The following is a 27,815-nucleotide window of genomic DNA, read 5'->3' as shown; positions in this document are numbered from 1 at the left end:
CACATCACACTGCATAAATAATTTAGGGACAAGGAGCTGTTCCTTTTCCTAGTCCTGAAACCCCCAATCCACTCCGCTTTTGTATCAGCCCAAGAAAACTGGGACATTGCAGGACTGTTTTAGCCAACTTGTACTACTGCTGGAAATCTCAATTGTTTTACTAGTGTGTATTATCTTCTTGGGCAGAATATATAGGCATACCTCAGAGATAATATGAGCTTGGTTCCAGATCACTGCAGTAAAGCAAATCACACAAACTTTTGGGTTTCCAGTGCATATAAAAATTATATTTATATTATACTGTAGTAAGTGTTCAGTAATATTATATCTAAAAAATGTACATACCTTAACTTTAAAATGCTTTATTACTTTAAAACTGCTAACCATCATCTGAGCCTTCAGTGAGTTATCTTTTTGCTGGTAGAGGGTTGTGTCATGATGTTGGTGGCAGCTGACTAATCAGGGCAGAGATTGCTGAAGGTTGGGGTGATTGTGACAAAAATATGACATTGAAGTTTGCCACATCAATTGAGTTTTCCTTTCATGAAGGATTTCTCTGTAGCACAAGGTGCCATTTGTCAGCATTTTTTTTATTAAAATGAAAAAAAAATGGTAGATAGCAAAGCAATATCAATTCTGAACCTATATGCACCAAATATTATAGCATCTCAATTTTTAAAAGAAAAGTAGATGGAGATAGTAGTATTGTAATAGGGATTTTAATCTTCCCCTCTCAGAGCTAGATAAATCTAACCAAAAAATAAATAAGAAAGAGGTCAAGGAAGTGACTTGGATTTTAGATAGCTGGATATGATGGATATCTGGAGAGAATTGAATGGAAATAGAAAGGACTATACCTTTTTCTCATCAGTCTATAAAGGTTGACCATTTGTTAGTACATATACATTTTATAGTTAAAAACAGAAATATTAAAAGTATCTTTTTCAGATCACAATGCAATGAACATTGTATTTAGGTGACTACAGAAACATAGATTAAAACTAATAGGAGATTAAGCAACCTAATCTTCAAGAATGAGTGAGTTAAAGAACAAATCACAGAAACCATTTTTTTTTTTAAGGAGAATGATAATCATGTCAAAACTTACAGAATACATTAAAAGCAGTGATCAGAGTATCAGTAAACTAGAGAAATAGCAAACTAATGAATTAGGTGTGCAATTTTAAGAAGCTAGAACAAACTAAAAAGCCCCATTAAACACTAAATTGGAAATCCTAAAAATTAAAGTTGGATTCATACAATTGAGTATAAATAAAACCTATTGAATTAATAAATAAAAGTAGAAGTTTTTTTTTTGAAATGACAAAGTAAATAAATGAAGAAAACCAAATCAGTAGCATTAAAAATGGAAAAGGTGAATATACCATTAACGAAGATGAAGTTAAAGGATACCACTAACAAAAATGAAGTTAAAGTAATTATGAGTTATTTTGCACAATTCTATTTAAGCTAATAATTTTAGCAATTTAAGTGAAATTCAGTATTTACAAAAATATAAACTGCCTAGATTAGCAAACGAAATAGGATATCTAAATAGACCTATTTTAGAAAAAGAAATTGAACAGACCATAAATGAGCTTCCTAAGAAAAAAACACCAGAACCAGATGAATTTCCAAGTGAATTCTATCAGACATGTAAAGATCAACTAATTCTAATGTTAAATAAGTTATTGGGAATAATAGCAAAGGAGGAATCCTACCAAACTTCTTTTATGAAACAGATATGATGCTGATACCTAAACTAGAGGAGTAAAAACAAGACAAGGAAACTTACAGACCACTTTCACTAATGAATATGGATGCAAAAATCTTAAATAAAGTACTGGCAAAGAGATTACAACTATCTGTTAACAAACATTATATCTTACACTCAAGTGGGATTCATACCAGGGATGCAGGATGGTTTAAAAGAATGATTTTATCAGTAGATGCAGGAAAAACTTTTGATAAAGTACAATCCCCATTTCTGTTAAAAACTTGAAAGTATTGGTATAAATTAATTTTTCCTTAAGTTGATTTTTAAGAAAACATTTATCTGAAACCATCAGCTACCATTATTCATAATGAAGATAAGTTAGAAGTCTTTTCAGTAATATCTGGTGTAAAACAATGAATGCCCGCTGTCACCATTATTATTCAATATTGTATTGGAAATCATAGCAATAATAGAAGGAATCAGAATAGGAAATGAAGTAATGAGACTGTCTCTTTTTGAAGAAGAAATGATGATATACTTGAAAATCGCAAAGACTCAACTAAAAAATTGGATAGCATTCTACGAATCACAGTAGAACTTTCAAAATTGGAACCAATCCTCTCAGACCCTGATGCTTTTTATATAATGTTCTTCTTCAGTGTTGTGTCTCAGGGAATAGAGAGGCCCGATAAGAGGGAGAGACAGGGGAATGGCTAGTTAGTAGAGCAGTCAGAACACCCACAACATTTATTAAGTTCCTCACCTTAAGTCTGTGGTACCCCAAAACAATTAGAATTGTAACATTGAAGATCATTGATTACATGTTACTTAATAGATATAATAATGGGAAAGTTTAGAATATTGCGAGAATTATCAAAATGTGACACAGAGACATGTGAGCCCACAAAATGGTGCTGATACACTTGCTCAAACCTCTAGGTTTTGGAGGCTTAGGAGTATTTGAAAATTGTGCTTTAGGAAATATTCATATAATTTTATTTTAAGTTTGGTGTTATGTGTTTTTGGATTATTTGGCTTATTTTTGCTTTTTCTCTTTGGCTCTGGGTAATGAATGGTTCTTTTATTGTTTTACAGAGTATTATAATTTCAAGTATTTCGTCTGAGCTTGGAGAAGAAATTCACGCTTGGATGGTGGATTAACAAGAACATTGAAATTCAGGAGAAAAAAATTACAAAGTATTGGATTTTCACCCTAGTCTGGCAGCTTTGCTGCTCACTTAAACACAGATGAATGAAGACCCCATTTGGAAAAACAGCAGGTCAGCGATCCAGAGCTGATGCAGGTAAGACAACTTGTGTTTATGGTTTCTGAGTTACATTGAGTGCTACATATAATATACTTTATGGCTAATCAGATTCTCAAAAGTCTTCAGTCTTAATGGAATAGTAGGTTTAAAATTACCTATTGTGATGTTACTACTCTGAAAGTAGTTGAATTTCAGAATGTCAGAAATATAATTTTCTAGATGTGACTCAGACAGTAATCATTGTTACCACAATGCTGGTGACAAAGTTTAGGGGGACCTTGAAGTAGTGCAAGTAGTCCATGGAGTATAGAATTGTGTCTTACTCTTTTATAATCCCCTTGCATACTGTTGTTCACATAGTAAGAACTTACTGTGTACTTGAATGAAGTAACCAAAGGTGGAGTGTCATTGTTGCTTTTGAGAAACACAGAGAGAGAGGATGTAGAAACGGAAAAAGAAGATGTACAGTGGATTAGTGTGGAATGAAAATAATTCAAATTATGTGACTCAGAAGTTTAGGAAGAAAATAAAGTGGAAGTAATTAGCTCAAGATGATTGTTTTTTGATTATTTGGGGGAATATGTGTTTGATTATCTTTGTGTGGTAAATAACTTTGACCTCTTCTGGGGGAAGGACACAAAGCAACATGCATGTACACATGCCAAATATTCTTGGTCTCTCTTTCCCATGGTAGTGCCAACTCAGTATTCACAGCACCAAGGGCAACTATGAATTTGTCAGCATAGTTCTGAATCGCAAATATAACTGACTCTTCATATAGAAGACAGAAGCAAAACATTTATTCAGACACTGGAAAGCCAAATCCCAGCACCAGAAAACTGAATCCATCATAACAGCAAAGAAATTAATACGCCGTAACACAGCAGGGAGACACACCATACCTAGCTATTTCTTCTCCAGGTCTTACTGCGCTGACTCCCAGCTTCCTCTGGACTCTGCTCCACTCCTTCAGTAAGCTTCTCCCACCACAGGCTCCATGTGATTACATTTGGCCGATTAGGGGGCAGGGAAGATCTTCAGATTCCCATTACCATCACTCCCATGTGCACATAATAGTCATTTCCTTTGGGCTCTCTTCAGAGGTTCCTTGATTTGCCTTCTCTCATTGTTGAAGTCCCTCTTGCCACCTTTCAGTACCTGGCTATGTCCATATAAAATCATAGGACTGGGTATAACTGCTTCATTTGCATCGTTATTTCCAAAATACCATTCAAAACCTAACAGTTTATACAAATGTGATTCTGTTAAAACTGAAATGGGCCTTTTTAAGGAGACAATCTCTTTCCTTCCCCCAAAGCAGCTGGGTGGTAGTGACAAATTGCAATACAAAGGTATAAGGTCTTCTCAGCAAGGGCTGAGCACAACTAGACTTCTTATGAGTTTTTAATTTTCTAAGGAAGGTGGAACATTTCTTTCTCTATCTGCTCCTGACTTGTCAGTGTCTCCAGACTGCTTTAAAAGTAAGTTGAATTCTGAAGAGACTTACCCCCAAATAAACCTTGGAGGTTTAAATTTCCAGCCTAGAATACCCAACAAAGCTAAAACAATTTACCACAGTTATCTTCTGTCTATCCAAATATAGTTTTTTAAGGATGTAGAACCTTCTCTTTCTGTTGAATAATCACTGGCAATTTACTCTAATTTTCTAGGATTGGGAAGTGTTTCACATTAATAATTGCTAATTACTAGCATTTCTATAGTGCTTTAAGGTTTACAAAGCTCTTCACAAATATTTCATTTAATCCTTGTGATGAGGAAGTTACTATTATTCTCATTTTATAGATGAAGTGACTGAGGCTTAGAGAGATCAAATTGTTATATTTGGAAATTAAGGTAAACTGAGGCAATAAAGTTCTGAGCGTATTTATTTCATTGGTGAGACTAGCAAGCAATCAACAACAAAATGGGTCTTGGACTCCTCAGCAAGCCAAGACCATGAGGTGGGGCTTCACTTCATATAGTTTTAGGAAGTACAAGAGATCAAAGAACAGGAAGCATCACAGATGACAGGCAAACAGTGTGATTGGTGACAAAGTTTGAAGCATCATAGGCAACAAAAACAATATTAATTGGGGCTAGCAGCAACCCCTCCTTCCATCCTGCTGTCAGGAAAGGTTGATAGAGTTAGTATCTGCTGGTTAGTTGAGCAGAGGGAATGGACTTCTTGGGGCTCACCTGCATTCTGAATGTAAGGGTTTTTAGTAGGATAAAAGATCTCACTTACTTGTGTGTGGGTATGCAAGGCTGTTTAGAAGTAACATCTTTCTTTGAGTTAAGGTGATTTATAGACCAATTTTAAACAAACTCAGAGGGAAAACTGATCTTCAGAACTTAAGTCAGAAGCAAAGAAACATGTCTCAGGAAGTTCCTAAATAGAATCAATTACAGAGTAGAATCAAATAGAAAAGATTTTCAGTGATTTACAGATTGAGGGTCCCATAGCTAATATGTAATGTGGAATTCAAATTGAAGTATTTCTGACTTCAGTTCTAACCTTTGCATCTCTAGTAAGCAAATACAATTTCCAGAGACATCACCAAAAGGACCAGAGAAACATTAAAAGCAATCTCAAGGGCTCACCTTCCCACTTCAAGGAGCTCACTATGTTTGAATCTTGTTGACAATGCCAGTTGTTCTGGGCTAGTTCAGACCCAGACTCCTGATATTTCAGGTTTGGTATTGAAACAAAATGAGATACTAGTGGTGATTCCACTGTGTATATATATATATATTTACTTGGCCTTAATAAGAGAAGGGTAATCAACATGGATAAGTTGAGAGCAGCTCAAATTAATTCAGTCACATTAAGTTCCCATGTTGACCCACTGGCCCGGTATCTGAGGACCCTTGCAGTTCCATGTGGATGTTTTGTACTCAGGTAATGGGAAGCGATAATATCAGCAGTCTGAGCCCTCCGTTCCCTGAGCCAACCAAGTCTCCAGGAAAGACTTAGATATCTAAGAACTCTCTATAAAAACACACATAAACAATAAAAAACACATATAGAAAATTTTTTCAGGGCAACATTTTTCCCTTCTCTTAGCCTCTGGTCAGATTTTTTTCCCATTCTCCCTCTCTCCCCCGCAGTATGTGATATGAGGGCTTCCAAGTCTGTAATGGTAAATGAAGGGACTGAACTGGATGATCCCTGAACAACCTCAAAAGTTCTAAGTATAATCTTTCTTGAAGTTCATTAAGTTGATTTACCACATTAGATCTTTTGGGGAAGCCTGTGAAGTGAACTTTTAAATTGTGGTAATCTTAGCACTTCTCTTGCCAAAGTACATCACATTTTTTTCTCTTACTTTGAGCAAAGTCACAGTGTTAAGTATATCAATAGGTTTGACATTTGTGACTAACCTTTTGAGTGTAAACTGTTTTTATAGAAAAGTGAAATGTATGGGGCAGCCAGGTAGCACAGAGAGTAAGAGCACCAGCTCCAGTGTTGAGAAGACTTGGAGATTGAATCCCGGGCTCAGACACTTAGCACCCACCCAGAAACACCTGGCTGTGTAACCTTGAGCAAGTTACTTAACCCCAATTGCTTAGGGGTGGCCAGGTAGCTTAACGAGTAAGAGCACCGGCTCCAGTGTTGGGATGACCTGGATCAAATCTGGGCTCAGATACTCATCACCACACCCAGAAATAACTGGCCGTGTAACCTTGAGCAAGTTATTTAACCCCGAGTGCTTTTAAAAAAAAAAAAAAAGAAAAGTGAAATGTGCTGTATACTTCAATAATTGTTACAATTGAAGTATATAGCAACTTCACTTTTTTGGTTTTGTTTTGTTTTTGTTGTTAAGATTGGACTTCAGAGCACTTTAGAATAGATTGGTCAAACTAAAGGCCCTCATGAACATGGGCAAAACTCTTAACCTTCAAGTGGAGTAAAAACCAGATTAAAATGCAATTGGGAAATGTTTAACAAAATAAATAAAAATACAACATAGATAATGCTAATTTGTGTTTTTCTAAGCCAGTATACTCCCAAAGGGATCCATTTCTTTTTTCTTTTGACCACCACTGTTCTCAACTACATATTCTTTTTATATACTGATTACATGTCTTTTTGGTAAAAATAGAGACAGCCTCAGAAGATGCTGTTTTACTTTGGGAGACAAAAGTTTGCTACTGCTGCTTGTTGTAATAGTGAGAGTGTTGTCTCTGGAGTCAGAAGACTCAGGTTTGAACATTAACTTTTCTGTCTCATACCAGCTCTCTGTGTGACCTTAGACAAATAACTTCCTCTCCCTTAGCCTTTATATCGTCAGAGAATGTAAACTCCTTTATAGTAGTGACAGATGGTTCTCAGTGTATCACTTTGGGTTCTCCTGACTCAGAATTATAGAGACAGAATTTCAGAGTTCAAAAAGGACTTATTGGCTACCAGTCCAACCTATATCTCAAGAGAGGGGCTCTCTTCTGTAGCATGTAATCATCATTACTTTGCCTAAGGGAGTTTGTTGGACCAGACCTAAGATTTCTTTGTTACCAGATAATGAAACCTCCATACCTTTAGATTTCATTCATTCATTATACTTGCTGTACAAATTATAATAGCTTTATATAAGACTTGCTTCTATTCCATCAATTACTGTCAGAAATGGAATTTTAGCTTAGTTTTCCAGACTCTGGTATATGCTATCTCTCTATTATGTCATGGGCTCTTTCCTAAAGTCTTTTTTCTTATGTCAACTTAAACTTGCCTCTTTGCAGCCTCCATCAATTAATCCTAATTCTGCCTTCTAGGTCTGAGCACAAAAAAAAAATCTCGTCTGAGAATTAAGAGATAGTTATCATGTATCACTTAATTGCATATGAAGCATGCCTGGTTCCTTCAACTCATACTTGTATGGTACTAACTAGTGAATGTTCACCATCTTGATTACCCACTTCTAGATACTATTTAGCTTATCAATTCTAATTCTGGATTTTGTTGCAGAAGGAACCAGAGAGGGACAGGAGGGTAAGGGACAAGTGTATGTGGAAATTATTTGAACGGTTTTAGAAGAAAACTAGAGGTTGAATTTTGGAGAGAAAATTTAGGAGGAATTGATGATAAGCTGAAGAAGTGAAATAATCTTCTGAAGAAGGCTTAGCACCTGAGCTGAAAGAGAGGGACAGGGAAGTAGGAGAAGGCAGAGTGCCTGGACCAGAGCCAGAAACTGTAAGTAATAGGAACAGAATATTAAAAACTCATAAAAATGGGGGTGCAACGGTCAAAAGTTGGACTTCAGGGGAAGAATAACAAGAAAGCTGAGTACTGGAGGAAGAGTACCATCAAGGTCCGAGCTGAAGGGAGGAGGAGGAGGAGGAGTGAGTAGGTGCTAAGATGAGATAAGAACTTGGTGTAAGAGCAGAAGAAGGAAGTGTGTAAGGCTGACACTGGTCCGAAAGAGGTAGAAAAGACGAGATAACCTAGGAGCTAAATTTCAGCTTAATTCTAAGCATCTGCTGTATTCTAGGCAATGGGCTGAGGTGGGAGAGAGAGAGAGAAATACAGTGTTGAAAATCATCCTATTTCCTTCAGGAGCTTACTTGGAATTGTGGAAGATACCAAAAGAACCTTGACACAGAGGTTCTCCAGGGGAACTGATAAGAAAAGCCAGAAATAAAGAGCTTACTTTGCTAAGTGCTTTAGGGACAGACATTAGGGAGAGGTTTGCATTAATTTGCCATAATGGTCTTCTAATACTTGTGAGAAGTGTGAGGGGGCAGACTGGGCTCACATATAATTTGCATGCATATACACATATATAGAAGGTTTGCATAGCTTTTGCATGTGATTTCATGTGAGCCTCATAAAACCCTTTGAGGAAGGTATCATGTAGTATTTCCATTTTACATATGTGAAAACTGAAGTTCAGAGAGGTTCCTTGTGGTTGTACAGCTGGGACTGGAACCTAGTCCAAGTCCATCAGTGTCTCCTCTGAGCACCATATTCAGGATGTAGTTGACACTATGTGCCGTATTTGTAGTAGTAGTAGTAGTAGTAGTAGTGGTAGTAGTGGTAGTAGTAGTAGTAGTAGTGGTAGTAGAGATCCCTTTGTTCAGAAGTATTTAGAAACCCTAGAAAGAGAAGGGGAATTGAATTGTGGGGATTACCTAGAGATTAAGTTTGTAGGTTGTGAATATCAAAAGGTCAAGCAAAATTACCAGGGATTCCTGGAAATAAGTAAGTTAGGGAAATGTATATTTGTTGTTTTTCCTTCAAAGTTATTTCGTGAATCTACATATCAACTCAAGGAAATTAATTAGTTTTAGTAAAGTATCTAGAGTGGGTCTTAATTATCGCTTTGATTATTGCTGTAGTACATGTTGTTCCTAGTATAGTCAAAAATATTAGGAATTTTCGGATATTTATTGGCCCTAAGGGGGGGTTTAGGAGGGAGGGTACGTGTCTATTAAGACTTTGTGGTTGCTCACCTCATGCAAGGGAGTGTCCTAACAGCTCTAAATATATGTTTTTTTTATTGTGTATATTGAGAAGCATTATTCTGAATATATATGGAAAGTGAACTTTTTTTTTCCCTTTTGTACCTTTCTCAACTTGAAGTGCAGTTACAACTGTTAAAATAATTATGATGAATACTATGCATTTGTGTTCTTTATGGGATGGTAGTATCAAAGGAAAATAACTCTTTAAGGCATTTAGGGAAACCATTCAAAGAGGACTAAGACATTTAAAACTGCTGGCAGAATCATTTAGTTTTGTCACACTACTAGACCTAAGTAGTTTGTTTTCTTTGTAGTTTGCCCTGGAATCTTAGCAACTATCATTGGGCTTTCCTATAATTTAGTTTCTTCATCTGTAAAATGAATTATCATTTGATTTGCCTTGGAGCAACAAAAGATGTTTCTCCATAGTCAGATGGGCAAGCATTTTATGCAGTTGGTGACTATTATTTGTTAAATCTTTTTAAAGGAAATGTTCTAATTTCCTGGATGTTAAAATGTGTAGGGTTTTTTTTTTTTTTTTGCCTTTTGGAGGTAATTCAGGGAAATTGGGGTTAAGTGACTTGTCCAAGGTCACACAGCTAGTGTGTGTCAAGTGTCTGAGGCCAGATTTGAACTCAGGTCCTTGTGATTCCAGGGCCATTGCTCTATTCACTGCACCACCTAGTTGCCCCCTAAAATGTATATTATTAACATAAGTGAGAGAAATGATTAGTAAGTGGAATGGACAAATGAAGTGGACATGACAGCCAAGCCAATTATAATTTGATAGGAGTGTTTATTAACCACGGTGACTGCCTCCCTGATAGGGAAGACAGCATGGAGTCTCCTGAAAGGTGCATTTTTATAGTGTTAATATGTTGCTAGCAACAAAGTGTGGTTCCAAGGGGGGTGTAATGCTGTTCATGCCATTTCTGCTGAAGCCTTGATTACCTAGCAAAGCCCTGGATACAAACATAAACAAACCTGTATCTGGGGCATGTTTTCTAGCAACACAGGTGAAAAGTTCCTTCACTATTAGGGCCTATTAGGTGGTTTCCAGGGACCCTGGTAGGAGCCCCTTCTGGCAGGTTTAGGGGGCTTTGGTGTATAATTTCTGGTGGGCACTTCACTCCCCCCTTTTCTTGTTCATAGTTGAAACTCGGACTCAACTGAGTCCAGGGAACTGTTCTCTTGCACTAGGGCTGTGGTACCCCCTGCTGCCGATCCTACCATACCAAGGCCAACTAGGATAGGGACTAAAATGGGGGCTGCCAGCAAAAAGGTGTTCCTGCAGACAAGCAGTCAGAAGTTAAGCTCGGGTCTGAGGAACTTGGTGTCTACCAAAGTGCTGCCTGAGACTTCAGAGGTGCTGGTAATGGGTGAAACAGGGGGGCCATCTGGGGTTCGATCGCCACCAGGAGGTGGATTGAGAACTACGTTGGGACTGGTGGGAATAAGATCCCTTGGCACTGGAGTGCGATGAATGATGAACAAGGCCCTGGGGTCCCTTCCTGTGACATTAAACCTGATTTCCCAACGTGTCCCTGTTTTCCAATCCTGTTTGGTCCAATCCAAAACCCTGATTTCAACTGGGTTACATGACTTAAGGGTACTACAACAAAATGAAATGTGGTGGCCACGGCTGCCACTGGAGACCCAGTCAGCAATAGTTACACAATCCCAATTGGCACAGTGATATTTCCCCTGTCCCCTACAATCGGGGGACCCATCCTCAGGGCAGACATATGACTGGGTTGACCAAAGGCTGCTTTTCTGCCCATGTCTCCACAAGCAGCACCATCGGCCCCCCAGAACACATGCCTGTATAGGGAAACAACATGAACCTGGTGTCGAGCCGGGCAGAGAGATCAAAGGAGAGGATGGGCTGCCCATAAGTCACATTCTTTACAATTAGAGTACAAGGTGGGAGCATAGGAGTTGGAACCGGCCAAAGGCAGGAATGTCAGGACAGTCTCTTAATCTTCAGTTGTAAGTCACTGGAGGGGTGGATTCGGGCTTTTCTTCCGGCCACCTTAACAGTGGAGTGGTCTGGTACACCACTCGGACTGCGTCCTGGATGTTTTGGAGAGCTTGGAGGGTCTTGAGAAGTAAATCATGAACAGTCATACATAACAGCATTCGTCACCCAAAATGCAATAGAAGGAGGGGTGCTGAACAGAATTTGAAAAAGGGGAATGAATTTTACACATATGTATTCAGTTACAGATATTAACACTTGCTTAAATAATGGATCAAACAAAATAGCAAGTTCTCTTCTGCTTTACAACTTGTTACATCAATTTTGCAAGTGGAGGTTTTAGTGAGTCTCTTAAAATCACACTAGAGATTTTAAAAATTTCTTCTAAAAGTATTTTCCTTCTTCAAAACAGTTTCAAGATTTATAAATGATCAATAAACTTTTATGAAGAAAGTTAATTGAAAACTTTTAAAGTGATATTAAGCAGTTTGCATAACTTTCTGTACATGTATTAATTCTAAATGAAAAATATTAGATTTTCCAATAAGCTAACATGAAAGAGCTCATATCTTTTACTGATTACTTGCTCTGAGCATAGAAACCTGTTATAGAGGGGAAAAAAGCAGAGACATGTGACATTCCAAATATGCCAGGAGAAAATGTCTTTGGCTCTGTATAAATTTCGGTACAGTTACAGATATCCAAACAGGCAGCATCTGTTCCATCTCATAGCTAGACTCAGGAATAGGTGGGAAACATTCCTTTTCAAAGGAACCTCATGGGTAAACTGAGCCCGGAGGGATCCCATCCCAGACAGAGACTGAGATTGTCCCTTCGGACCTTACCAAATATGGACTTCCACCTGTTGACAGTACAGGATCACATTCCTCTGAGTAGCTATTGGCGTTTTCTCTCAGACACTGATTTAATGAAGACAACTATACCCAAATTCAGATTCAAAATAAAATTTAGTTATGGTCCCAAGTGCTTTTTACCTTAAAACAACAAGCCTCACCAGTCACAGCTCAGAGCCAGTTATAATTATTTGTATTCTCACGGGGCTGCCATAAGTAATAAAGATGTATTAGATCTTGTAATGTAAGGAATTCCATTTACCATCTTTCTAAAATATAAAAGCCAATGTATAGAAATTCTTTTTAATCTTTGCAACTTCTTCACAAATTAGGTTCATTTAAAACTTACATGACAAAAGACGTTCCTTTCTCAGGCTGAATGGCCTTGCCTGGAGATAGTTTCTAGAGGATTTGACAGTTTTACAACATAAGGAAAATATATATGACTTGTAAGCAGGAGAGACCACTCAGAATAAGCAGGAGAGACGGCTCAGAACGGGCAGAACGAGTCAGACAAGTTGTCATCCAGTTAGTTTCTTCCTTTCCATATACTGTAATCAATTAATAGTTACAAGTTTTGGCATTAAAACATTAGCCCCAAATAGCTTGGTTAATAGTTTTACAAGTTTTTTTAAATAGCAGATATATATATATAAAGTGACACTACTGGTCTTACACAATTTTCTCCTCACTCAGATTTTACAGTATGCAGTGCAGAAGTACAACAATAATATAAACTGCGAGATGACATTAATTGCATTTCCAAATTACATAGAAGAATGATTGATCTTACCAAGTGAAGAGGCTGGTTGACTTCTGACCTCATTTTTCTCATCTCCCCACTTTACAGATGAATTGAGACTCAGGGTTAAATGATTTGTACTAGGTCACACAACCAGTCAGTTCAGAGTTTGGAACACATTGTTTCTCACTGACAAGCTTTTTCTCTCTTTCATCTTTTTCTTAGTTGTACCTCTCTTGTTTTTCTCTTTTTGCTCTCTATTCTGGGGTGTTTTCTCCCTGCTCCATTGTTTTCCAGGAGTCCTTAGCAACCTTCTTTAATTCCTTGGCACTGGAACAAGCAAAGGGATCATTTGCAACAAGGGAGAGGCCTCTGAGATGGTCCTGAAGTTGGGGCTTCATGGTACAGCTTCCCGTAGCAGACCCTGGTTATGGGGTGGTTGATTCGGGAGAAAAAGGGCAGTGCTCAACTGGGGAGTGCCAGGAGATTGTAGCCTGGAGCATTGAGGAGAAGGTTTGGGAAACTTGAAGTAGAAACTTCAGGCTCTGCTTACTTAGAGGGCTGGGCTTCAGGGTACCTGGGGATCTAAGGCTGTTGCCAGTGGGAGCTAGGCCAAGTACCCTTTTACTAAACTATTTAGACTGTGGAAAGAATATAATTTTAGGCTGAATAGCTCAGTTCTAACACACACTTTAGTAAAAGCTCAGATGTATCCCAGGCTTAGTATATGGGATAGTAATTAACTTCCCTTGTCTAATTGTTCCCATGTCATTCAGAACAATGTTCTATTTCAGAGATTTAACCTTTCAGGTAGGCAGATGACAAGCCCATGTAGTTCCGATGTAGCTGCTGTACCTTCCCCCATTTTTTGTTTTTGGAGGAGGTTAATTCAAATTAACTTCACTGCAGCCCTAGCTCAGTTAGAGCCAGGACAACAGGGAGAAAAATCTTAATGGTTCAAACCTCTTACTGTCTCCTCTGCTCCGTCCGAGCTGGATGACAGGGGAGGGCTCTGTAGCCCTAGCTAAGAAGAACCGGGACCACAGGGAAGGGAATCTTAGCAGTTGTAACTTGTCACTGGCACTTGGAGCTGGATCACAGTGAGAAGGCACCGTAGCCCTTAACCTTGTCAGAGGTAGGGCTACAGGGAGGAGAATCTTAGAGGATTTTTCTTTTTAAGGTTTTGCTCAAGTAAACTTTTCTTAGGTGTTGTTTCCTTTAAAATTTCAGATCTTCTTCAAGACTTTAAGAGAACAATCATCGCCTTAATTTTAAACTTATTGAAAACAATTGAATAACCAATCTGGTGACCTTAAACTTCAGTTTTTGTAGTGCCAAATAGTAACCAGAATGAATTCAATTACCTGGATCTAATTCCCAATGATGTTGCACGTTTCTCTTTCTGTGACCCAGGAAAGGGTTAAGTGTTAGTCCTATTTCAAAGTGCAGCTTGGAAACCTACTTCTCTTTGATCATTGAAGTGACCCCTTTTCCCTTAGATAGATTTTAGGGAAGAAATTTCCCTTTCTCTCTCTCTGTCCATTTGTCTTTGTACTTCAAGAACTTTGGCTGGAGTTCAAGGAGTAGAAGGAGAAATGGTTTTCTGCCAACAGCCATTCCTTAAGAGATTATTAATCTTTCTAGTGCTGGTACAGTGTGTCTTACTGCTTGGGTGCTTTTGGCTGCTTTTTTTTTTTAATCTTACAGGGTGGCAGATTTAGAAATTTCTTTACACAATCACACAAAACACAGCAGGGCAAAAGGAAGAAGGCTTCATCCTTTCTACCTGCCGGTATCCCAGAGATAAGATATACACAAAACAACACAACACACAGAATACACTCCAGCGGTGTTTTGTCTCTCCGGTGGCCCCTTGCACTGACATTTTTGGATTTCGAAAGTTCACTCCCTCCCTTTGGGGGTCCCAGGTGGAGCTACCCAGCGCCCAGAGGAACTGTTGGCAGTTGCCCCAGGTAGGCTGGTCAGATCCTGGGGGGAGGGGGAAGAGCCCTGACGGGGTGGTTGAGTCAGGGGATGGTGAGTTTGCAGGAGACTGAGCTTTTGATGTTTGGCAGTGGCTCCCCGGGCTGAGACTCGGGGCCACACTCGGATAGCGACAGAGACAAAAAGTTAAAGTTACAGCACGGTTAAGATTACAGCATTGCCTAATGACAGACACACAGGACACATAAAGAAAGGGTTAAAGTTATAGAGAACACACAGAATACATAAAGAAAGGGCACTCTGTCAGCATCCCGACCTTGGAGCCCTGTGTAGGGGCGTTAACGCCACGTCCAGCTTAGCCTCTTACTGTACCTGGGGCTGAGGAATGTCACTCATTGGCAGAGTATGATTGTGCCTTAGCTTGGCTCACTCTCATCACCTGTCTTTGCTCCTATATACATGCTGCTGAACAAAGGTAGAGTAAACCATGCAGCTGTTCTGACTGGGTCCACTACAAATTTATGTTATAAAACCTCAACCGGGCCCTCAATGCTGCTTATGCTGTCCTTTTCCCTAATTAACTCATCCCACTCACTACAGTGGCTTTTCCAAAATTTTTTATCCCTTCTCAAGCATTCCATGTACCCTTTCTTCCTCCCAGTCTGCTCAGTTGGAAACCTTGCCTTATATTTTACTGGGGAAAAAAAAAAACTGAGACCTCCTTGAGAACTTCTTCCTTGCTCCTCATATCATACCACTCTTCATGCCTTCTGCCACAGTCTTCTCTTTATCTCTTTCACATTAAGAGGTGACCCTTCTTTTTGCCAAGGCAAGCTTCTCTACATGTGTAAATGATTCTATTCTGTCACATCTTCTCTAGATTTCTTTCTTATCTTCAGTTTTTTCGCCATCTACTGGCTGCTTCCCTACTGCCTATAAAAATGATTGTTTCTCCCCTATTTGATCCATCCATCACTAATAACTTTTGCCCCGTAGCTCTTCTGCCTTAAGTGGCTAAAGTCCTTGAGAAGGCTGTCTAGACTAGATACCTCAACTTTCTCTCCTCACTTTTTTTTGTAGGGCAATTGGTTAAGTGACTTGCCCAAGGCCACACTGCTAGTTTTTGTGTTAAGTGTCTGAGGCAGGATTTGAACTCAGGTTGTCCTGACTCCAGTGCCGGTGCTCTATTCACTGTGCCACCTAGCAGCCCCTCCACTCACTTTCTTAATTCTGACTTCTGATCTCATTATTCAACCAAAATTACTCCCTCCCAAGTTACTGATGCTCTCTTAATATTTCTTGGCATCTCTTCAGCCTTTGACGCTGTTGGTTGCCTCCTTCATATTATCTCTGTTTTCAGGATACTGCTCTTTTTTGTCTTTCCTCTTATCAATTTTACTTGTAGTGTCCATTTCCTTTGTTGAATCTCCGTCATGTTCGTGACCACGTACCACGGGTGTCTCAGAGAGCTTTTGTTCTAGGCCCTTTTCTCCTTCTAAACTATTTCACTTGTTGACCTCAGCTCCTGTGAATTCAGTTATTATCTCTGTGCTGATGATTCTTGAATCTCCTGCATCTTGAATTCAATGTCCCATAGATATTAAAGTCAACATGTCCAAAACAGAATCTTTCCCCCTAACTAAACCCTGTCCTCTTTCTTAACTTCACTATTAATTACTGAGGAGGCTACTATTATTCTCCCAGTCAACCAGGGGTCATTCTTGACTTCTCACTCTCTTGCTTCCCATATCTGTGGTTAAGTTCTGGCAATTTTACCTTCATTGTTATGAAGTATTATATTATTTTTCTTTATCTCATATATGCTTTTTGTCTCCTGACACTGCCACCAACCTGATTGTAGCCTTCATCACCTCATTCCCGAACTATTACAATAGCCTCTGGTGGGTCTGTCTGTCCTCACTCCAATGTATCCTCCAGCTGCCAGCGATTTTCCTGTCAGTCTATGATACCTCCTTACTCAAATGTAAGATCCTGTTTGACTGTCAGATCTTTTCATAAACTGTGTGCCTTTGTCTCCCCCCATTTCCCCACACCTTTCCAGTCTTCTTATACCTTACTTACATCCCTGTCTTCTACTCCGAGATCCACTGACACTGGCCTTCTTGTTCTATGAACAAGTCATTCCATCTCCAGATTCCAGGCATTTTCACTGATTTTCTTCCATACCTGGAATGCTCATTTCATCTTTTCTTCTTGGCCTTTCTAGATCTCCCTTAATGCTAGTTCCTTTCTTCTGTTGATTATTTTCAATTTATCTTGTATATAGTTTGCTTGCATATTATAGACGTGTTAAAATGTGAGCTATATGAAAGCAGGGACAATTTTTAGCCTTTCTTTGTATCTCTAATATTGAGCACAGTATCTGGCACGTGGTAAGTACATATAGAACTCTCCTTTGCAATGAGCTGTAATAAATGAGAAAGAACATTTGCAGAAGAGACTGACAAGGTATACTATGGTTTCTTCTAGTAATCACTACCTCTCTGGTGTGACAGAGGCATATTCCATCGTTTTTTCTTTGGCATCTTCATTGATCTTCCCCCTCCCACTAATTCAGTTTGCTTTAATGACCTATTTATTTCATCATCCATCATCAATTCATGCATGTTTTATTTCAGTTCTCTGAATTCTTAAAGCTTTCATTTCTTAGTACAATAGTATTATATTCCTTTCATATAGTATTTTCAGCTGTTTCCTCTATAGTTCACTGCTAACCACAAATGGTGCTAGTGTGAATATTCTGGTAAATATTTGATCTTGGGATACGTGCCCTTAGTGGCTTTACTAGATCAGAGGGAGAGAATTGAATTGTTGTATATTTCCAACCGAAATTCAGAATTGTCGAAATACTTCACAATTCTGCCAATAGTATGTATTTCATTTTACTTTTCATCCCACAGCTTCCCTGTTGACTACTACCACCTCCACACCCCCCCCCATTTACCCATTTAAGTGGAATAAAATCAAACCTCAGTTTTCTAAAATTTGGATTTCTCCTATTGTTAGTCATTTGTATTGTGTTTTCATGTGATCATTCTTAGTGTCCTAGTCTATAGAAAACTCTTGTTCATGTCTGTCGATCAAGATTCTATTGGCGTTCTCGATTCTTGGAGTTAGTAGCTATTTCTGTCAATTTCCTCCCCATGTATTCGGGGTATCACCTTTAATTGGTGGTGGTAATGTTGAAGTTTAGGGGTGCTCAAGGCTGGGTTCTGCTAAATGAATTTGACTTAAGTCTTCTCTCAGCCAAAGTAAAACAAAGTTTATTGAAGATTCTCCATAATGGGTAGACTCTTAAGGAGCTAGAGCCTAAGTGCCTGTGAAGCTTGTATTGGACAAGCGGGCCCAGTGAGTCAGCACTAGATTAATCTCAAGCACCTTCATGGAGTCAAGATGGATCTTATATACAGAAAGATTGTGGGACGATTTAGGGGTGATCTAGAGGAGAAGTTTGGGGAGGGTCTTGAGGAGGAGTCTAAAGAGGATCTTTGATAGAACTGAGGTGAGACTCCAGGAATGGAATTAAAGGTGGGAAATAGCTGGAGGCTACCTGGAGATGACAGACAAGGGAGGGCTAGGCTAGTTTAAGGGTAAGATTTGAGTATAGACATTTTGATAGAATCCAGGGGTGGGAAGTAGCTGGACATTGGAGGGCTAGTCTATGTTAAGAGTTAAGAGATTTGGGCCTACAATAATGTAAGGCTTATGGCCTCAGGCAAATGCTTTCATAATTCAGAGTTCAGGGGGTTTCCCATAGCCTGTACTTCATCAGTACTTGAGTACTTGAAACTTTTCCCATTCTAACATTTTTCTTCTAATTTTGCATTCATTGGTTTTATTTGTGTGCAACCTTCTTACTTTTTTGTAGTTGTGTCATCTATTTTATCTTTTGTGATCTCATTTGGACATGTTTGGGAATGGTACATAAGCTTGTTCTAATTTTTGAAATGGAACATTTCTATTCAGGTTTCAAACACATTTTGAACCTATTTAGGGCATCCTGGTTAGATAGATATCAATCTAAACTTCATTTCTGCAAAACTGCTTTCTAGTTTCTCTTGCAGTTCTTCTGCAAATCCTTTTGCCAGGAATTTTCCCTAGCAATTTATAGGCTTGATTTTATTAAATGCTGACTGGATTGCTGTTTTTGATTGCTACTAATGCTTTTTTATCTAGTTTGTTCTACTTCTAAAGGCTACCATTTTATAGTATAATTTGAAGCCTTAAAATACTAAAATAACCTTCTTAGGTAGTATTTTCCCCTCCTTAATTTCTTTGAGATTCAAGACTTTTGTTTTTTGCTAATGAATTTATTTATTTGCCTACTTCTAAAAAATGTCCCGATTTACTTGCTGTAGCATTAAACCTACAAATTAAATAGTGTGGTTATTTTGTATGCCTTAGTGGGCTAACTTCCAGATATTTTCTGTGTTCTGTAGTTTATTTCTGTATCTTGAAAGGAATTTTTTCCCCTAATTTTTGTTACTTCTTTAAGAAGTGATATTATGGCATATTTTGTTCCCTGGAAAGTTAGTGGAAGATAATCCGTAGCTGTGGGGAAACTCCCTTATTTTATTTTACTAAGACCTTGGTCTTCCTGGAACTATTGTCTATGGCCAGAGGAAACTAGAAAGCTGGGGATGTGGCAAACAGCTTGGACCTTAGAGGTCACCCCTGGTCACAAGTATCCTCAGTACTAAGGCTATGTAATCTGCATATATGGTGGGAATATAGGGATTTGACTACCCCTAAGTCTACCAGGAAGGACAGAACTGTAGAGTCTCACTCCAACTTCTGTATCAATATGGGTGTGTTCCTAGTGAGCACCACACCTGCTTCTTTGCCAGAAGCATAATAAACACCTTTCTCTGCACACTCTGTTTCTGAGTTCTTTCAGTAAGAAGCGATTTGCCATTTTAAAGTGTATATCATATGCATCTTCCTAAGGGCCCCAAGGGAAGTAGTGGAGAGCAAGAAGCTTGTCTGGGCTAACTCCCTAATCCCACCTGGGAAGTCCTGTGATCCCCACAGCCCTGTTGAAGGGTATTCCACTAAGGGCCCCCAGGGAAGCAGTGGATAGTGGAAGCTTTTCCAGGCCAACTCCCTGACCCTTCCTGGGAAATCATGTGATCCCCACAAGCATGTTTTCTTCAACTACTGTAGAAATGGTGATGTTTGGAGATTTATTATTTTGTATTCTTAAGTGAGTTTCCTTCCTCCCTTCCCTCCTTTCATTTATTTTCTTTTCTTCCCAAAGCCTTCAACTCAGTTCACTCTAAAGCTCATACCTTGGACCACAACAGACAGGTCCCTCTCCAAGCTTCACCTAATTGGCTGTATTTTGGGCCCTCCTGGTTTAGAGTGAATGTCAGTGGCAACTGGTTCTATTTGGGACCCAGAGCCTGAGGATCTCTCCCTCCCAGCCTGGTTTTGTTTTTTTCTTTTTCTAATTAAAGGAGCCATTCCTTGTCTCCCTTCTTAAAGAGACCTATTCACTGGATGGGCGTTACCTCACTCTAGAAGAGTACCTGTAAAGGCCAGGGTCTCCCATTGCATACTGGGTCATCTGCAGTCATCCTGATGAATATGACCTTGCATAGCCCTCCGCACTCACATCAAAGTCAACTGCAAGTTATGTCATTTCCCTGATGCCAGGATCCTCTTCAAAAATGGAGGACAGACATAACAGCAATGAGTCAGTATAATGAATGAAAATGCAACCTCAACTTATTTATTCTTTCAGTGAAATTTATTTTAGTTATTTCTAATTTTATTGATATGAATCTAAATATTTGTTTCCCTTTTATTTCTGTAAAGAATATTTTGTTTGTATACCAGTCAAAATGCCAGAGAATTACTTTATGAAATTAGAAAAAAATAATTTGTAATTGATATGGATGTTGAAAAGGTAAAGAATCTAATGGTAATATAACAATGGTAATGATAATTTTTAAAAAATAAGAAGGAAGAGGATCTCACATTTTATTCTAAGCAGTAATTCCCAAAGCAATTTAGTATTCTTTTAAAAATAAAGAGATCAGTAAGCAGAACAGATTGACTGTACAACATGCAGAAGCAAATCTGTTCAGTACTCTACTATTCAGTAAGCATAAACATCCCAGATTCTGATATAAAAGCTTACTATATGATAAAAACTGCTGGGGAAAATTGAAAAACAATATAGAAGAAATTAGATTTAGACCAATACCTTATACTTTATAATACAAGATAAGCTTATTCTTTATAAGAATAAGGTCCATAGGGGCGGCTAGGTGGCGAAGTGAATAAGAGCACTGGCCCTGGAGTCAGGACGACCTGAGTTCAAATCCTGCCTCAGACACTTAACACTTATTAGCCCTGTGACCTTGGACAAGTAACTTAACCCCAATTGCCCTGCTCCCCCCCCTCCAAAAAAAAAAAAATAAGGTCCTTTCCCCAAATAGATAAATGGTCAAAGGTATAACCAGGCAGTTTTCAGAGGAAGAAATCCAAACTATTCGCAACTCTTAAAATGCTAAAAATAAAAAATAATTAAAGAAATATAAGAAAAATTAAAACAATTCTGAGATTCCATTGCATACCCATAAGGTTGAGAAGGATGACAAAAGAAGGGAAGTAATAAATAGGAATAGAGGGAAAACAGGCACCCTGTATACTTTTGGTGAACTTGTGAAGGAATGTAACCATTCTGGAAAGAAATTTGAAATTGTATACACAATGTTACTGAACAATAATTTTGTACCAATTATACCCCTGCTAGGTCTATACTTAAAAGAGATCAAAGAAAGAGTAAAATGTCCAATATTCACAAAAATATTTTTTTTCCAACTGTAAAAAACTAGAAACTAAAGGGATACCTATTAATTGAGAAATGACTTAAGTTGTAGTGTATGAATGTGACTGAATACTATTAATAATAAGAAATGAGGAAGAAATGAGGAAATTTTCAAGAGACATGGGGGAGAAGAGAAAAAGAATTAAGGACTGACTATGTGCCAGGGTAAGTGGGAGGGGTAAGTGCTATTATTATCCCCCTTTTGCTCTTGAGGTAAGTGAGGCATGTAGAGAAGTTACATGACTTGTCCATGGTCACACCTAGAAAGTGTCTGAGGAATAGACTTGAGCTCCTGTTGGTGAATCCAAACCTGTACTCTGTCTTTATGTCTCCTAGCTGCTTGTATGCAAAGACTTACAAACTTGATGCAAAATGCAGTGGGCAGAGTCAGAAGGACAACTTACAACTATCAGTATTATTAAAACTAATGATTTTGAAGATGTTATAATTATAGACTGATAAAAATTGTCCAAGGAGTTGTTGATAGGTACTGCTGCCAGTCACCCTGTTAATTCATAGATAGATATAAACACTAGTTTATTATATGCTCAGAGCACAGACTCGATATATTTCTACAAGATACTAGAGGTCTTAGTTACCTGGAATGGATACTACAATGTACTTTTGCAGAAGGGCAAGGTAAAGATTTATACGTCAACAGATAACAGAAGGGGGTGATCTGCGTCAGGCAAAATGACGGACTAGTTAGCAAACTCTAGGCATCTCTGGAATTTTCAGCTAACCACGAATGCCGAGCCACAGTTAGGTTTTTACTCTCAGTTTAAGTAAATAGAAGTAAGACAATTGAACCAAAAGTTCTCTTACCACTCACTAACCAGTTAAGCAACTGAGCTCATTTGATGTCTCAACTAAACTGAAATTCTCTTATCACAAAACTGATGAAGGATGAAATGAGCAGAAACGAGAATAATTTATATAGTAGCAATAAGTAAAGACAAGCAGCTTGGAAACTATATCCTATTATCATTATAGTAACTGCCTATGAATCCAGAAGATCAATGATGAAATGTAAAATCCACCTTCTTTTATAAAGGTGACAGATTCAGTGTAGAGATTCTCTCTCTCTCTCTCTCTCTCTCTCTCTCTCTGTCTCTCTCTCTCACACACACACACACACACACACACACACACACACACAAAGAGTGAGGAAATTTGTTTTGTTACAAAGAAATTTTTTCCTTTTCTTTTTTTCTCCAGTAGGGAAACTAAATAGATTTGTATAAAAAAAAATAACACAATTTTTATAGTGGTGGCAGAGTGCTACAGCTGTAGAATAGAGTATACACTTTCAGAGGATGTTGCTGTGTTTACTTGTTTTACTTTTTGTTATATGTTTGTAGTGTAGACATAGAACAAACAGATCTGTAAAACCTTTATTAATGTTTTCTGTGATACTCTCCACAAGTAGAGATTATTTTGTCTGTGTAATGCTTTTTTTATTTAATCTTTTATTGCTACAACTAGAATTTCTAGGGCAATACAAAAAAAAATTAGGACCGTGTGCTGTTTATAGTGGGGAAACAACTAATATTTCTCCATTGCTTTAAATTCTCTATCTTGATTTTAAATATATGCTTTTGATGAATATTGTAAAAGGACCTTTTCATGCCTATTTTTTTTTCTTTAGGAATTTCAGCATAAATGAGTGCTATGTTTTGTCAAAGGCTTTCCCAAGAGATATTTACATGTTAAAAGGGTAACTTACTATTAACAGTTTTTCAGTTTATTTAATGTTACAAAGTACTTTACTCACAAAAACAGAACTAAAAAGGTAGAAGAGACCTTAGATTCTATCTAGTCTAATCTGAGCCCGAGCAAGAATCTTATCTTCAGTATTTGTTAGTGACCCAGCCAGTAACTAAACAATCTTTGCTTAAAGATTTTCGATAAGTCTTTTTGACTGAGTTACTATTCTTGCAGTCTGTAATGTGGCCTGTTACACTTTAGAGTATTTCTAGTTATGGTGCAATGGGTAGAGTGCTGGGCCTGGAGTCATGAACCATCTTCCTGAGGTAAAATCTGACCTCAGATTACTAGGTGTGTGATGTCACTTAACCCTGGTTGCTTCAGTTTTCTCATCTGAAAAATTAACTGGGGGGCGGCCAGGTGGCGCAGTGAGTAAGAGCACCAGCCCCAGAGTCGGGATGACCTGGGATCGAATTCTGGCTCAGATACTTAACACCCACCCAGAAACACCTGGCCGTGTAACCTTGAGCAAGTTACTTAACCCCAATTGTTTAAAAAAAGAAGAAAAAAAGAAAAATTAACTGGAAAAGGAAATGACAAACTACTTAAATATCTCTACCAAGAAGACCCCAAATGAAATTACAAAGAGTTGGACACGATTCAACAAGAACAACAAAAAACCAAAACTCTAGCATTGATTTGTGTTTTCTGCTTCTTGGGGGTACATTACTATTTTGTGTAGCTTGAGAACAGCATCTATGCCATAACTAGGCATTTAGTAAAAGTTGGAATAATTTACTAATGCTGTTAGTAGATACTGATAGTCTTCCTAAGCAAAATAGGCTCTGACGATGGGTCTGGCCACATACTCAGATATTGTCTGTTGTATGACCACTAACCTCTTGTTGCTGGAGGCTGGAACTGCTCACAGTAGCTCATTACACATGAATGCAGTGAACAGGATCCTGTGTTTGTCAAGGGAATAACTCATACTAATGAATATTGAAGTAATTAAAGGATAAATCTTTATTAATTGAGAGTAGATTTAAAAAGCAAACCACTATCTGAAACATGCTGAAGATTCAGAGGTAAGATTATAGCAGTATTTGATATGACAGCAGTGAGATTTTAGGAAGACTAGACCAGATTGGAAAATGTGCACTATACATGCAGTGGGTTCTTAATATTAGTTGATGAAGTGACTTGATGGCTTTTTAAAAACATAAAGGCAGTTTGAAATATTAGAAATACAGCTGTTAAGACAAGGTGGAAGGGATAAAGTGAAGTAGAGATATCAGAAAATATCTAATTAAAATCTAATTTTTGACCTGCCTATAATATTTGTAGATATGCCTTTTTTATTTTAAAGCCAGTAAATTTTTTCATAATTTTTTAGTTTTGCTTATTGCTTAAACATGAAAACTGTGGACTTGTATGTAAATATAAATGTGATTTATTGCAGAGGCAGCATGGGGAAGTGCTAAGAGTCAGAAAAGCTGGGATTGATTCCCAGCTTTAACGTGTGTATAACAGTTCTAGACACGTCACTGAACTAACTCTCTGAACTTCATTTCCTTCGCTTTTGAAATGAAAGAGAACTCCTCTGTGGTTATCTAGGTGGTACAGTAGCTAGAGCACTGGGTTAAATCTGGCCTCATTTCATTAGCTGTGTGATCCATGGAGAATAATTTAATCTCCCCACCTCAGTTTCCTCAACTATAAAATGGGGATAAAAAATAGCACCTAACTCCCAGGGTTGATGGGAAGATCAAATGAGTAATATGTATAGAATGCTTAGCATATTTCCTTGCACATATTAGACACTTAATAAATGCTTTTTCCCTCCCTCTTGGGGTTTTTGCCAATAGCGCTTAAAAACTCTTTATAAATATATTTTTTGCTATATTTTCTGTGTTCCAGGCAGCCTCAAAGCAAAGTATAGAATGAGGAAGTTGGAAGATGATCCTTTCAAGGTTCCTTTCAACTCTGAATCCATTGATACAATAGAAAGTTGCCTTTTGCATCACAACTACCTGTCTTCTGTCCTATGTTCTTAGTCATCCTTCCTTTCTTTACTTCATCTGGCTGTTTGACAGTGATATTGTGTCATAGAATCCCTATAAAATGATAGACTAGGAAGGGACTCGAGGGATGAAGTAATCCAATCCTATGCTTTTAGAGATGAGGAAAATGAGTTAAAGAGAGATTGTAATTTGACCAGTCATGTAGTTATATGGGAGAAGTAAAAGGCAAAGCTGTACTTTTTTAAGGACCATCAGTTCTTAATTCTAGGGAGGATTTTGATTATTCTGTGACTTGGGGATAATCCAGTGGTTCTCAAAATATATACCCAGTTTCAAGTAGGTATGCTACTAAGTTCCAATTTTATGGAACTTATACATGCATGGACTTGACTGAGACGCCAAGAATTGAACATGCAAAAAGTAGTGGTGTAAAGAAATAATACTGTATAATTCTTAGATAAATTCAGGTATCCTCTGGACAGTGATGTCAAACTTAAGTAGAAACTGGGCCACCAAGGATCCTTGGAGGCCTCATTGACTTAGAAAACCACATGTTAAGATTATCTCTGTTTTATTGTATTTTTTTGTTTTGTTACATATTTCCTAATTACATTTTAATCTGGTTCTGTGCCGTAATTGTGGGCCGTGTGTGTGACTGAGTGTTGTATCACCAAGGCAATATTCACAGCACCAATGGCAGCTATGAATATGCCAGCATAATTATGAATCACAATATATAATAGACTCTCCATATGGAAGATAGAAGCAAAACATTTATTTAGCCACCAGAAAGCTAAAACCCAACCCAGAAAGCCAAATCCATCATAGCAACCAAGAAATCTATACACAATAACACTGCAGAGAGCAACAAACATTCATAAGCCTAGCCGTCACCTTGCCTCTGTCCTCGCCCCTCCCTCTGTTCTGACTGGCAGCTTCCTCTGGGCTCTGCTCCACCTGTTCAGCAAACTCCTTCCGCCACACTCTCCATGTGATTACATTTGGCCTCGGAGGGGACAGGGAAGATTTTCAGATTCCCATTACCATTCCATGTGGCCTGAAGATTGTTCATACATATCTTGACCTTATATAGGTCAATGGGACTTCAGGGGTAACTGGTGTCAACAGAACTTGGCAACACTATGACAAGGGTAACACAAAATAAGCACATAAAGCAATATCTTAGGGTGGAGCTTGAGCACAACACCCCATCATTCCCTACTCAAATGAATGGGACTTAAAATCTTGGGATAAGGGGTGAAGATCTCTTCTCCCATAGCTACTTCCTGCTGAAATTGGACATAGAGCTGTCCCTGCCCCAAGAAGGGCATACCTTCCATTCGAGAGGTCATTTCTTTAACTGGCATCTGGGGCTTGGTCAATGCCAGGCCCAAGAGGTCCAATCAGTTGAGAGATCAGTTCTTTAACTGGCATCTGGAACTCGATCAACACCAGATCCAGGGGTGACACATCACAATTGTGAACAGTGGGTGACATCCAGTTTAAGTGATCAGGCATCTGCAGGTGAAGGGTACTAAGCCTGCAGGAAACAAATTTCATAAACAAGTTTAACAGACAAAAAGCCAAAAAGAAACAAATATAGGGTCAGCCATACTTATGGAGTCCATGAACCCATTATCATAGCAATAATTCAGGAAGATCTGTAGGAGCAGTTCCTTACTGCTCTATTCCATCTAATATCAAGCCCCTTTTCTCAGTATATTTTTATACTTTAGTTGGGAATACCATCAATTCTTCCAAAATCTACCCCTGCACTCAGTAAAGCAGTAAAAAGTTCTTTTCTTGTTAAACTATTCTGACTTTGAATCTGCCAGCTATTTACTCTTCTCTGTTGAGGAAGTTTATCTTTTCCCCATTCCCCTAAGTCACTTAGCTGTGAAATCTTATCCAGCATCTCTGAAAGAGAGTGCCCTATCTCCCCAAGTGTAGCAGCAAGCACCCCAGCATTCCCAGGGTGGCTGCCAACACAGGTTCTTAGATCTGATTTTCTAAAGGAAAGCATCTCAAAATGGGTTAACAAGCTTACTTTAATCAAAGACATATCCTTTACCTGGTTCAGGGGGAAAAGGTCAGCACCTTGAACTTCAGAGTATACAGACAGAAGTTACAAGACAGAGAAACAGATCAAGCAGACAGGCTTCCAGACTGTCCAACCATTACATCCATACCAAATCACAGTTACCAGAGAGGGAAGCATCAATATCTGGGTTTTCAAAGCCGGGGGGGGGGGGGCTCTCAGCAGCTG

The 27,815-nt window shown here is 38.4% G+C and overlaps 1 protein-coding gene across 6 annotated transcripts in view; it reads left to right on the top strand.

The window, feature by feature from the left end:
- Positions 1-27,815, top strand: part of SPIN1 (spindlin 1) — a 121,515-nt gene that overhangs the window by 62,118 nt on the left and 31,582 nt on the right. For all 6 annotated transcript variants that reach the window (XM_069087810.1, XM_069087811.1, XM_069087807.1 and 3 more), the window contains exon 2: positions 2,813-3,021. In XM_069087810.1, the coding sequence (XP_068943911.1) occupies positions 2,970-3,021 (52 nt within the window). In that variant the 5' untranslated portion in view covers positions 2,813-2,969. The remainder of the gene's footprint in view (positions 1-2,812; positions 3,022-27,815) is intronic.

This window comes from Petaurus breviceps, unplaced genomic scaffold (assembly GCF_028583685.1).
Source record: "Petaurus breviceps papuanus isolate PSGF00001 unplaced genomic scaffold, PetGlider_PUasm1.0 183, whole genome shotgun sequence".
NCBI classification, from domain to species: Eukaryota; Metazoa; Chordata; class Mammalia; order Diprotodontia; family Petauridae; genus Petaurus; species Petaurus breviceps.
The sequence above is the reverse complement of the archived record's forward strand: the minus strand, read 5'-3'. Positions and strand labels throughout refer to the sequence as shown.